General features: G+C 46.7%; 1 protein-coding gene across 2 annotated transcripts in view; it reads right to left on the reverse strand.

Annotated features, from left to right (window-relative positions):
* Nucleotides 1–6,884: 6,884 nt before the first annotated feature.
* Nucleotides 6,885–14,324, reverse strand: part of LOC119462222 (uncharacterized) — a 48,238-nt gene continuing 40,798 nt past the window's right edge. For both annotated transcript variants that reach the window (XM_049672828.1, XM_037723570.2), the window contains one exon: nt 6,885–7,064. In XM_049672828.1, the coding sequence (XP_049528785.1) occupies nt 6,925–7,064 (140 nt within the window). In that variant the 3' untranslated portion in view covers nt 6,885–6,924. The remainder of the gene's footprint in view (nt 7,065–14,324) is intronic.

A 14,324-nucleotide genomic window follows, 5' to 3' on the forward strand; every position in this document is an offset into this window, starting at 1 on the left:
CGGCGCGCGGCGACGATTTTCTCGCCCTTGCGCTTTATATGGAACCTCACGGCGACGACGAAGACGGCAGAAATCCGCTTGGAGTGTCCATATAATTGCTCTCGTAATAAAGTCTACCAATGAAGGAACGACGCAGCCCGCAGACCGAAGGTACTGAATAGGGCGAAAGAAAACGTTATGGAGGATGGCCACACCCGTCGTCTCCGATACATCGCCATCCGCCGCCAAAACCTCTTGGCCCTTTACGCTTCCTGTCACGGGCAAAAACACTGACAGAGCTTGAAGAATTGTCGTGCGTTGTTTACCTCATATCCCATCGCTTCAAACGAGGAGATGCTCGTATCTCGGTAAAAGTGGAAGCCAGCACCATTGTATTCGTTCCATGTCTGCTTGTTGCACATTTCGTGCTTTTTTTGTTACTCGTTCTATTGCGCTGCAAAAAACGAAGCCTTCGCAGAAATACTGCCGCACTCATGATCCTAGAAACTACAGAAAACACCATCTTGTGAATGTCCGCACCTGTTGACTTCCTATTCTTGTGAAGGTCTTTTGTGTATTTTAGTTCTCCGTCAGCTGTCTATTTTTATGCTTTGCCTTTGGTTTCCTTTACGACTTTCAGCATGACCGACAAAAATTCAGATCCGTTATCTGCTTCGAGCTGCGAACTTGAAAACAGTTTTCAAAATTCCTAAATCTCTATTAGTAACCAATTTTTTTTACTGATAAGATATATTGCCTTGCATTTCTTTATCCCCCATCATTTATATTTCCTGATCATTGTTAGTTCTTGTCGATATATTGCTACGTCTATTACATAAGTTTTTTTTTATTTCAGTCCTTCTGAGCTATATGCTTGGGTGATATCTCAACCATATTTGGGCTAAGTAGGAATCAGCTTCAAGTTTACCTGGAGTGTTTTCTCCAACTCAGAAAACTCGCCCAATGTTTTTTGGGTAACTGCCTTTAATTGTAAGCATATTCGCTTGCAATTAAATAAATTATACTACAAAATATTGATGACAGTTTCTACACAGCAGACATTTTGTAGACTTCAGCAAGGCCTTTGATTCCTTAAGTCACTATATTTTATTGCACAAACGATGCATAGACGGTGCTCATGGTCTTGATTATGTAAGCGATTCCAACAACGCGTTCAATTAGGTAATCATACGTCGCCCCTTTTACCTGTTAGGTGCGTTATTGTTTAACATCTATATTAACGACATTGATAATATTGATAACACCATAAAATTTGTGGTCGGCGGCGACACCACTATGCTTCTATCAAGGCCAGACGCGAACAATTTAATTGCTCAGTGCAATACGTAACTACTACAATTACTTGTTTGGTTCAATGAAAATTCGATAATGATTAACGCAACAAAATCAAAAGCTATAAATAACACAGCCACTTGCAAATGCCGGTAAGGAAATTGATATTGCCAGTGAACACAAAATTATTGGAGTCACCTTTTCTTCTCACCTGAGTTGGAATCAGCATGCCACCAATGTGTGCAAAAAACTTGCTTCTACAGTTGGCGTACTTGCTTGCTGTTGACGTCGCCTCCCGACGAAGGTCAAGGTACAGGTGTGTCACACTCTTTTCACACCAAACGTAAGTTATTGTAACCTAGTGTGGGCGATAATAAGGTAGTGCGTTGGGCGAGTTGGTGCATAGCTGATCAAATGAGTTGTGGCACAAGGAAAGAAGGAGGAAAACCAAGGGGAGACAGGATAGGGCGCCAAACATTCAACTAGTTTTATTCCCAGCACATCACCCAAATATATACATTTCCAAAAATGCGCACAAAGACAAGGGCGCAGCACGTGTCACAGGCTACCTGACTGCGCTATCTAAAAACAAACATTCACTTTTGTAGAGGGAAACACAAGGCACGCTGACGCAACCATCACCCTTCCTCCTTATGTGATACGCCTCGAGCAGTTCACGGGCTAACACTTCTCTGCTTCTTCCACAGCTCAACGTTGAGCTGTGGCAAGTCATATATAGGCCAAACAGGCCGCTGTGTTAATGACCGCCTAAGGGAGCATGTGTTATCCATTAAAAATGGTGCGGGTTCACACCTGCCGTTCCATTGGGCCTCGCATGGCTGTGCACCACGGTTTGATGAGACGCGCGTGATAGGAAGAAGCAGAGAAGTGTTAGCCCGTGAACTGCTCGAGGCGTATCACATAAGGAGGAAGGGTGATGGTTGCGTCAGCGTGCCTTGTGTTTCCCTCTACAAACGTGAATGTTTGTTTTTAGATAGCGCAGTCAGGTAGCCTGTGACACGTGCTGCGCCCTTGTCTTTGTGCGCATTTTTGGAAATGTATATATTTGGGTGATGTGCTGGGAATAAAACTAGTTGAAAGTTTGGCGCCCTATCCTGTCTCCCCTTGGTTTTCCTCCTTCTTTCCTTGCGCCACAACTCATTTGTTTAGTGTGGGCGACTACGACTAAAGCGAAGAAACTTACGGTCTTACAAAACAAGAATATCCGCCACATAGTTCAGCTTGATTATATGTCGTCAGCAAGACCTGTATTAAATAAGGATGGTATTTCCACAGTTGAACACATGTATGCGTTTCGTATTTTGCGTTTTTTTATTTTGCTTCTTATGTTTTTGTAGACATTGCTTTTCAACGACAGGGATAAGCTCCCAGTGAGGATTTCACAATGGCTGCCGTATGCACTCCAACCCAATTTTATTCTTCTGTAAATTTCTTTATCATAATCAGGGTCCCCTGTGTGTAATTGACCTAGATAAACGTACTCCTTTACGGACTCTAGAGGCGGACTGGCGATCCTGAATTCTTGTTTCCTTGCCAGGCTATTGAACATTACCTTTGCTTTCTGCATATTAAACTTCAAGCCCACTCTTACACTTTCTCGGTTCAGGTCCTCAACCATTTGTTGTAGTTCGTCCCCATTGTTGCTGAATAGGCCAATGTCATCTGCAAACCGAAGGTTGCTGAGATATTCGCTGTTGATCCTCACTTCTAAGCTTTTGCACTCCAAGAGCTTGAATACTTCTTCTAAGCATGCAGTGAATAGCATTGCAGCGATTGTATCTCCTTGCCTGACCCCTTTCTTGATAGGAAACTTTCTACTTTTCTCGTGGAGAACCAATGTGGCTGTGGAATCTTTGTAGATACTTCCCAAGATATTCTCGTATGCCTCCCGAACTCCTTTATTACGCAATGCCTCTATGACTGCTGGTATCTCTTCTGAATAAGATGCCTTTCCATAATCTATGAAAGCCATATAGAGAGGTTTATTGTACTCTGCATATTTCTCGATTACCTGATTTATGACAAGGATGTGATCCATTGTAGGCTATCTCTTCCTGAAGTCAGCCTGTTCTCTTGGTCGATTGAAGTTAAGTGTTGCCTTGATTCTATTGGAAATTATCTTGGTGAATATTTTATATAGTACTGGAGGCAAGATAATGAACCTATAATTTTATTGCGATAGCGAATATATGGGCATTCCAAGCGGATTTCTGCCGTTGGCGTCATCGCCGCCGTCGCCGCGAGGTTCCGCATTAAGTCCAACGTCGATGAAGTGGTCGTCACGCGCCGTATGCTGGATTGTGCGAGTGAAAACGCGCGAGGGACGCACGCTTTCATGGGGATCGAACGCATGGCGGAGAGCAAACGCGACTTATTCCGTCGCGCGAAAGGACGTGGGGGGACGGGAGGGAGGGAGGGGAAGCGACGTTTAGCTGCGCCACCAAATGCGTAGTCGACTGTGCACGGGCTGTGTCTGGACGGCGGCGCGGCTGCACGCCAAGGGACTCTCCACTTCACCGGCCTGCGAACGTTGCGGCAACCCCGAGACCCTCGAGCACCTTCTCTGTGCTTGCCCAGCGCTGGGACAGGACCGCTCAAGGGTCATCACTGCCTACAGACAACAGGGTCTACCTGCTGCGACAACCAGCGACCTCCTGTTCCCGTCGCCTCCCCACCTCCGAGCTCTCCATAGCTTTTTGGAGTTTGTGGAACTGAACGGAATCACCGCCCATCGCTAAGCGCTCGCCCCCAGCACGGCACCGCCTCCATCACCAGCCTCCTCCATCATCGGATGAGACTCTTGCTGCTTCTCCTTCTGTTCCCTTCCTTTCAACATCTTTATCTCCTTTTTCCCCTTCCCCTGACGCTGCGCCGTGCTCCCTATTGGGTAGCAGAAATAGGCGTCATTTTCTTCTTCAATAAAATCACTACTACTATTTATATACAAACGTTGCGAGGCACGAAGGTGGTAACGACTTCCGACGATGCTCGACAAGTGTCCCATTCTGATCTCGTCTAAAACCTCCGAGCCGCCGCCAGAGGCACAGGCAACCGTCACCAACGCCGCGCGCGTTGGGTGCGAATGCGGGCAAAACGCCGACGGCGTCGACAAGAGTTCTGCGCGTTGCTGGTGCTGCTACATGTCAAAGTTTATACAGCCGATAAAACTACTATCCTGACTCCGTATAGCTCTCTACTAATTTGCTATCACAATTGATGCTTCGCCTTTCGGGTGAAACCGCGGCATTTTTATTTCAGTTCTCTAACGTCTCTCATGTTATAAATTGGTATAATATTAGCATTCTTCCAGTCCTCTGGTACACTTGAAGACGTGAGGCATTACGTATAAAGGGCCGCAAGCTTTTCAAGCACGATATCTCCTCCATCTTTGATTAAATCGACTGTTATTCCATCTTCTCCAGCCGCTTTTCCCCGGGTTATGACTTGCAAGGCCTTTCTAACTTCATTGCTAGTTATAGAAGGAGCCTCTGTTTTCTGATCATCCCTACTTCGAATGAGGGTAGCGTTGCTGCTCTGGGTACTGTAAAAGTCGATATTGAATTATTTCGCTGCTTTTACTATATAATCGACATTGCTGATGACATTACCCTGCTTATATTTCAGTGCATACATCTTGCCTTGTCCTATGCCAAGTTTTCTTCTCACTGATTTCATGCTGCGTCCATATTTTACTGCTTGTTCTGTCTTTTCCACGTTATAATTTGGATCATCCCTTACTTTCTTCTTGTTGATCAGTTTTGACAGTTCAGCGAATTATATCTGATCTCCTGAGTTTGACATTTTCATGCTTTGTCATTTCTTATTAGGTCCTTTGTTACTTGGGTAAGTTTACCTACTGGTTGCCCTTGGTGACTTACCTCCCACTTCAATTGCTGCTTCCGAGATCAGCCTAGTTACGGTTTCATTCATTACCTCTATGTTGTCTTCATCTTCCTGTTGTAAGCTGCATATTTGTTGGAGAGCACCAGCCTGAATTGGTCTGCTTTTACCATTACTGCGTCTCGGTTTGCCTGTTTCTTCTTGACTAATTTTATACTTTCTATCTTCAAACTGAAAGACATCCTAGACATCACTAGGCTATGCTCACTGCACTTTACCCAAGCTAGCACTTCTACATCCTGCACTATGCTTCGATCGGCAGAGAGTATGAAATCCATTTCATTCCTTGTTTCTCCATTAGGGATCTTCCCGGTCCACTTCCTGTTGCTACACTTCCTGAAGAAGGTATTCATCATTCGGAGCCTATTACTTTCCGCGAATTCTACCAACATCTGTCCTTTAGGGTTCCTAGTTTACATGCCGTGGTTGCCAATTGCTTGTTCACCAGCCTGCTTTTCCTCCTAATTTTGCATTGAATTCGCCTATGACTACAGTATACCGAGGTTTTGCACCTTTCTCATCGCTAATCCAACATCTTCATAAAACCTCTATTTCTTCATCATCGTGACTGGAGGATGGGGCATAGGCTTGTACTACCTTTTTTCTATACCTCATATGCAGCTTTATTACGGTGACTGCTACCATCTCATTAATTCTGTGGAATTCGTCAAAGTTGCCCGCATTGACTTATGGATTAGAAATCCTACCCTGCATTCTCTCTTATCTGAAAGACCTATGTAGCAGAGGCCGTGGCCATTAGTCAGCACTGTAGAAGCCAGTTCTTTTCACTTAACTAAAGCCAATTCTATCCCAGGCAATCCGTGATAATTCCTCAAACAGCCCTGCTAAGCTAGCCTCACTCGAGAGCATTCGCGTGTTGAACATTACTAGGTTCAGTTTCCAGTGGCGAACTGTCAGGATTCCAGAGATCCTTAGCACCCTCTACCGCGTCGCTGGTCTGACTGCCGCCTTGGTCAGTTGCTCCGCAGCCGCTGGGAAATTACGGCCATGGGGTAATTACAAGGATCATGAGCCAGGTAGTGGCCACATACTGCACCAGAAAGGCCAATTCCTGTTGTGGTGAGGGAGCGCCAGTGTTGAAGCTTAGTGGGCCTTCCTAATTAGGTCGCACCTTCACTCTCGATCGAGAGCCCCATTGTCTAGAGCCCCACTGGCTCTCGGCAATTTCTTTTGCTGGTGTGTTATTGTGTTCATGCTGCTCTTCGGGAGTCCTAACTAAGCGTGGCCTTCCCATAGCGTTATCACAACACAAATTAAATCAGTTACTAGGTGGGTTTTTCTTTTACATATAAAAGTGTAGTGACGTCAGTCCCTGCTTTGTATGATACAGTTGCCGCTTCCGCGCAACTGCAGCTTATGGAACCGTAATCATTACCGGGAAACGCATGCGGTGAACACTACGTGCTTTGCATTGTTCGAATGCGCCTTATTATCCATCATGTGGTTTTGACACTTGTTTTGTGCTTTTCTTTATTGAGACGAATACTGGGATGTGTCTTGTGCGCGTTATTCTAATAGAGAAAGGCACTTTTCGCTTCAATTCGTGAAATGGTTTGCTGTCGAATGTTGTGTCACGGCCGCTGGAAAAAAGTTTTTTTTTTATTATCCAGCGGCCGTGGTTGTGTCGGCGGAGACGAAGAAATCCCAGGATCAGAGTCATACAAAGTACAGCTGCAAATTTCTGCGTCTTTATTTATTGATTTTTCGGATTCAACCAACACGGTAAATCCTAGGCGTAGCGGAGTTATGTTCGCAGATATAGCTAAACATTGTCTGGCAAACATGGAAAATGTCATGTGTGTGTCCTGGAAGTCCATCTTCTCGAATGTCAATCTCACAGATTTGATGTCCTGTCCAGAAGAAAAATAGGAAGCCTTACATTTCACAGAAACATTTTCTTGGCTTAGTTTATGTTTACTAAAGGAATCTTTATTACCCACGAGACGCAACACAGTAAGCAACAAAAACGAGGAGACAGGCCAGCGCACTTGTATTTATGGTTTTCTTCCGTGTTTGTCTTTCTGCCGCTTCTGGTCCAGCGTTCGTTGTATTTTTTCAGCCACGGTAACCAAGCGCTCATTGAAATGTAGTTTATTGTTAGTGTAGTTACTATTCTTATTGAAGTGCGGAATGAATGTTTCATAGTAGCGGAATTACATTTTCAGTCACAGAACTTAGTGGCACCTGTTTGAGGCATTCGATGGAGATCCACCACATTTCTGTGTTGAAAAGAGTCGAGGGATCACAGGAGAGAACAGAGAGGCGTGAATGGTGATGAACGTGCGAAGAGAAAAAAAATAGCATAAGGAGGAGACAGAGGAAAACGACCGCAGTGAAAGGGGATGCAGCGAATAACGAATGCCACTCAACTTACATTAAGAAAGAGCTCTGGAAATTTCATGCAACAGAATGACCCTACGTGGTATGTAGTGTAATGAATTAAGAAGAGGACAGCCGAAGGGCGCAAGCAGGATCGGCAACACAGTGCGCGAGGCAGTGCTCGACCTGAACCGGTGCTCTTCGCTGCTGACCTGTCTTGACTCACGGCCCACGTCCAATAAGCCTCTTTTTAAGTGGTGGAGATGTTGGGGTCTCCACAACGCCTGCACCCTGGAACTCCGATGCTGCACGCTGCAGTCGACCATGCCAGCCGATGCCCAGCCGACGTCATCACCACCGGCGTCATTTGCCCCGGCGCGCTTCGCCAAAGAGACCCCGCTGTTTTGAGCGGCAAAGATGACCACGACCATGACGTCGAGGACTGGCTCACATGGTACGAGAGGGTCGGCACGCACAATTGATGGGATGATACCACGCAATTGAACAATGTCAATTTTCAAGACGATAGTCTTTCTTGGGCTACCTACACGCGAAGAACTTTGTCTGTCTGTCTGTCTGACAGACAGACAGACAGACAGACAGACAGACAGACACAGACAGACAGACAGACAGACAGACAGACAGACAGACAGGCAGACAGACAGACAGACAGACAGACAGACAGACAGACAGACAGACAGACAGACAGACAGACAGACAGACACACAGACAGACACACAGACAGACAGACAGACAGACAGACAGACAGACAGACAGACAGACAGACAGACAGACAGACAGACAGACAGACAGACAGACAGACAGACAGACAGACAGACAGACAGACAGACAGACAGACAGACAGACAGACAGACAGACAGACAGACTCGATTCAACCGCCCGGCCAAAACCAAGCAGTTAAAAGCATGCTTGAACACGAAGTATATATACCCTAAACTGTTTAGAGCTACTAGCACTGGTGGCACGGAGTCATACACGTCAACACTCTACAGTCAAAATGAAACCTCAGACCTATCCGAGACAAAATATATGTACCTAACCGTGATCCACAGCGTTAATTTAATTAAGAATACACATTGGACTGGTTTTCACATTAGTAAATGAAAAATCAACGCGTTAGAAATGGTGTTGAAGAGACGCTACTCGTTAAAAAAGAGCCCATTGAAGCCGCAGCTCTGTAGCCGGCTTTAAGCCAACAGTAATAAAAGGTCCCAACAGATGGCGCGAGAGCAGGGTGAAAGCGGGAAATTCGAATTGAATTAAGCAAAACCTCCATTGCATCCATCATGGGAGGAGTGAGAGCGGAGGAGAAGAGCGTAATGGGTGGGAGGGGAGAGAAGAGAGGGTGTTACGTATCAGTGGTGGCTGAAGACTATCGTCTTTCGACGTCATTTCCAGCGAAGCAAGCAATATTGCGGTCACTTTATGCCTCTCGGACGTGGCGAACTTGTGGTATAAGAACCAGGAAATGGATCTTCAAACCTGGCCCGCTGTCAAAGCTGAGTGCCGAACAACGTATTCGTGCTCGGACGCAACATCCTGGTAAGACATTTTTTTATATTTATTTCTTATTTTATTTCAAAATAGCTTACAGGCCCCATGAGGAGCACTGAGTAAGGGGGGCATCACTGCAAGACAATTTTACACATAAATACCGAGATTTGAGGAACACAAAATGAGTATAATTCATCGGCGCAAAACAGGGTTATAAATGAACAAGATGTGGTAGCGTACAAAACATCGGTTGAATTTTATCACGCATATTGCTCGGGCACATATCGAACATCGTGTAAGAAAATGTGTAGTTTAAAGTATAAAAGAAAGAAAAATACTATCAATACGCAGATAAACAGAAATAACAGGTCAGGGTAGTGTACAATATACCGGATAAATTTTACCAAGCGCACATAAACACCACGTAAGAAAAGTTTAAAGCATCAAAGGAAAACAAAAGTCAGCGTGACGTTACATAGAAATACAGAGCATGGCATACAGAATGACACATTTTAAAAACAGAAACTTCAAGTTCAGGAGTTTCCTAAATTTATCTCTGTCCATTTGGATGACAGTGCTATCCGGGAGAGAATTCCACAAGCGGATGGCTCGTGGCAAAGCCGACAGATTAAGTGCATCCGTGTTTCCGTAGATGCGAGTGAAACTTAAATCATTATTCAGTCATCGTGACATGCAACTTGCACGTTCCAGCAGCAAAGACGATGACTTCATTTGATGAAGATATTTATGGACCAAGGACAGCAATGCCACGTCACGACGACTACTTAGTGCAGGAAGCAAAAGGTCAAGTTTGATTCGAGTTATGCTTGACTGTCTATTGTAATTGCGGGAAATGAATCCACTAGCTCGGTTTTGGATGGCTTCTAACAAGCAGATTAGATACTTGTTAGGAGGAGACCATATTGGGGATGCGAACTCGAGCTGTGGACGTCAGGAAGGCTAATTTGCGGATGTCAGACGGGGAATTACCTAGGTTGCGACGAATATACCCTAAGGTTTTTGAACCATTAGAGCATATGGTTGCTATATCAGAGGCCAAAGAAAGATTTGGTGCGAGATTAACGCCTAGATATTTGTACAGTGAAGCTTCGGATACTAGATCAGCAAGCGCCACTTGCCAGGTGTTGCACCAGTGGCTAATGCGTTGAAGGTCACCTGAAAGAATAAGGTGATCCTCAAAACTGGTAATTGGTCGGTAAATTATACAGTCATCGGCGAAAATTTGAGGATGTATATCAAGAAGCTATATCGAGGATGTCGTCCACATGTCTAAACATGTCGACGCTTCAGTGACAGAGGCTGCTAAAATTCAGTACATAATGAAGGGTATGGATGATGACGTCTTCCTAATGCTTGTCACGAAGTCCCCTATCGCTGTGGAAGATGGCAGGCTGTGCCAGATTTACTATAAATTGCGGAAGCAACGAGCTTTGTCCCTTCGTCCTTACCAACGTGACGAGTCACTCACGACATTGTCAGTCGTCCCTGACCACTCGTCCCTCTTCACACAAATCAAAACGTTCGTGCGTGAAGAGGACGCTCGTGCACTGTCTCTATTTCCCACCATCACTAAGCACTCGGACCCGCCACCACAGCAGCAGCAGCCCACTTCTTTGGCTTCTATGCTGCGTTACGCGATTCAGGAGCAGATCGCTGAGGCCCTACCGGTGCCCGTCCAGAGCCCGCTATCCTGGACATTCCGCCATTTTCTTCGAGACGTGACGTAGGCGCGACGCTTACAAAATTGCGCTGATAGCCCCGATTTGCTTTCGTAACGTGACGCAAATTTGGCGTTTCACCTAAGATACTGTAATGTAGGAATTGAACCTAGCGTTCTTGATAAAGCAAATCAGTTTTCCTCCCCAGTAAAAATAAAGCAGCTAGCTCAAAGCGTACGATTATTCCATCAAAATCGTTTCTCGCTTCCGTCGTCTGCATGCGCACAAGCTGTCGTCTGCTTCATTAGCTAGGATGCGTGTCCTCGGGAAATGGAATAAGTAATCGTATATTGGCGCCCACGTGCTTGCTTTCCACCTTCAGGCAACATAAGCGACCTACCAGTGATAACGAGCGTGCGCTCTAGGCCGCGTTATCGCTATCTCGTGAAACGCAAGTGACTAAGCCCGATTCGTCTGGCTGAGAAGCGGCCGAATATCATCGATAGCGGTACGCGCCACAGGCATCCGCTTGCGCGACGCAAGCGCCGGCACAGCCATCTCTTGTTCAGTCCCCTGCTTACTCGCACCACGAGAGGAAACTTCAAGGTACCGCCTTGCGTACATTTCTTTTTGTAAATTAAAAAGGCGCCGTTCTTATAGCCTTTGATGACGCGAAAAGTCATTAATATTGATTATGATACAAACGCAATAGTGAAAAGTGCAAAAAGTTGCACAAGGTTTGTTCGTTTCGACCAATATTGTTATGAGCCAGTTGTCCGGCGGACAAAGAAGATGCTGAAGCATAGAGCCGACGAGACGAGGGAGAGGTGAAACTATGGTTCGCCGTTTTTGTTGTTGCTGGCCAACATTTACTATCCTTGTACATAGTGTAAATAAACCCCCTTTTCTGTAAATATCCCCGTAAAATCTTGGTGGAGGTGTGGGGTACATCACCAGCACATCACGGAACTTCGAAGCGGAAATCTCGTGGGCCCTTCGACCATGAGGACTGAGAGGCCCACTCCTTCGGCTTCGGCTACCACAGCACCGATTGTCTTGACTCAACTCCGGGACCCTGGCGCCGTCTCGGGCACTGACAACAAGGACGTTGAAGACTGGCTACTCGAATACGAACGCGCCAGCAAGCGCAACCATTGGGTCCCGACTATAATGCTGGCTAACATCATTTATTACCTCAAGGGAACGGCCCGTGTTTGGTTCCGAACACACGAGGAGGAATTGACCAGTTGGGACACTTGCAAGCAAAAACTGCAGGAACTCTTTGGGAAGTCACTTAGCCGCCAGCGAGCCGCCAAAAAGGAACTTTCGTGCCGGGCCCAAACATCTACTGAACCGTACGTTGTGTACATTCAAGATGTATTAGCACTTTGTCGCCGGGTCGATGACAAAATGCTCGAAGCTGACAAGGCCAGCCAAATTCTTAAAGGCATCCTAGACGATGCCTTTAATTTACTCGTATACAAGGACTGCTCGACGGTCGACGACATTATAAGAGAGTGCCGACGCTTTGAAGAAGCAAAGAGCCGTCGTGTCTCACAACAATTCGTTCGGCTCCCTAATACCACCGCTAGGTCATCGTGTGAAGACGTCCAGCCGCCTGGTGCCGAAAACTTGCTGCGTCTTGTCCAGCGCGAGATTGAGGCTGCGTCTCCGTTGGTTCCCCCGATACGTTCTTACGACGAGTCCCCCCCGGCAGTATCTCTGATTCAAGCTGTCGTACGCAAAGAGCTGGCGAACGCAGGCATCTGTCCGATCTGTTCTGTAAGTAGCCCTACGGTCGGCAATTTCTTTCGAACTCCACGCCCACAATCGACCTACCTCCGATACCGCGACCCAAACCAGTGGCGCACACTTGACGACAAGCCAATATGCTTTAATTGCAATGGAGTAGGTCATATTTCCCTCCATTGTCGCTATCGTCAGATTTCGTATCCTCGTCCCGCGTACGCTTACCGCCCGCAAGACAGTCGGTCCTCGCCTTTTCATGCCCGCAATGACCTGCCGCACTGTGATATTTCTGCTCCGACTCCACACTACGACCGCCGCTCGCCATCCCCACAGAACCGGCGTTCTCGCTCACCGGCGTTCTCGCCCGTCGCTCACCGTCGTCATACCCTCGCCGTCCCTCTTCGGAAAACTGACCGGTGCAGCTCCCGGAGGTGATGCTGCATTGACCAACCGACCCGGAAATCCTCTGTTGACCCTGACCACCCGACAAAACCTTTTGGACATAGAAGTGGACGGCGTGCCTGTTTCGGCGCTCATAGACACGTGGGCGCAATTATCGGTTATGAGCGCTCGCCTTTTTCGTTGGCTCTATGCTTCAGCATCTTCTTTGTCCGCCGGACAACTGGCTCATAACTTCTGCCTTCGTCATCCTCTGATCCTCTCCGCAAGGACATAATCTACACGTTGTCCGTCTCATGCCCTATCGTGCGCCTTGTGTGCTAGTTTTCTTTATTTTTTTCATGTACCCTTCGTTCACCTGCACCGAGTCGGTGCTTTCGCCGCCGGAGGGTAGAGCTATGAGCCAGTTGTCCGGCGGACAAAGAAGGTGCTGAAGCATAGAGCCGACGAGACGAGGGAGAGGTGAAACTGTGGTTCGCCATCTTTGTTGTTGCTGGCCAACATTTAGTCTCCTTGTACATAGTGTAAATAAACCCCCTTTTCTGTAAATGTCCCCGTAACAATATTATTTCAAATGAACGTGTTTTTAATAACAATGATGGCTCAAAACACAAATGCCAACACCACCCGAGAGCGATGCAAATGCTATGAGCACGCGTTGTGGACAAAATATTTTAATGGCCCCAAATGAAAGGAAATACGCAGCGATACGCATGCCTCTCTACTGCCATTGCTAATGGCCGCTCATTACCATAATTCGCGCGGCTCGTCGCACCACAAAGTATGGCGGAAAATCGCTGCACTGGTGACCCAGCGCAACGTCACGCAACGTCAAATTGACGTTTACGAAACGGCCCTTCCTGTGAAGCTCATCACGGGATATTCCTTCAGCCAATCAACAAGCCGACATGCCGGCTATCTTGGAACGCCACCACATATTCGTGAAATTGCAGATGTATTGCACGGGTTTCTGCAGGCTGCCATCCACTTTCTTTTTAAAGACTTAAAGCAGGGGCCGGAAACTTCCTATACCTCCCATGGGACGTTCGGTCCCATGCTGATACTAAAGTCCCTATTGGCAGCTTCTCGTCTGCCAACAACTTCTCCTTCGCAGTTTGCCCGGTGGTGCCCATCGCCCGCACCGTCTCTTATCTCCACAGGGCTCTGGTTTCCATTGAAGCGATAGACCGCGAACCTGCGCTTGCTGCCAGCGTTTTGACAGTCGTTGGCTGCGGTCATTCAGTGTGATATTTTCATGTTTGCTTGTGCGCGCTGACACCACGATTGTTCATTCAGTTTCTAAGCCAATGTGTCCAAGTTTATGCAGTCGATAAAACTGTCCCTACTCCGAATAGCTCTCTACTAATTTGCTATCGCAATCGATGCTTCGCCTTTCGGGCGAAACGGCGACATTTTTTTGTTCACACATTCGGTAGTGGAAAAATACCG

The sequence above is a fragment of the Dermacentor silvarum genome, chromosome 8 (assembly GCF_013339745.2).
Source record: "Dermacentor silvarum isolate Dsil-2018 chromosome 8, BIME_Dsil_1.4, whole genome shotgun sequence".
Classification (NCBI taxonomy): Eukaryota; Metazoa; Arthropoda; class Arachnida; order Ixodida; family Ixodidae; genus Dermacentor; species Dermacentor silvarum.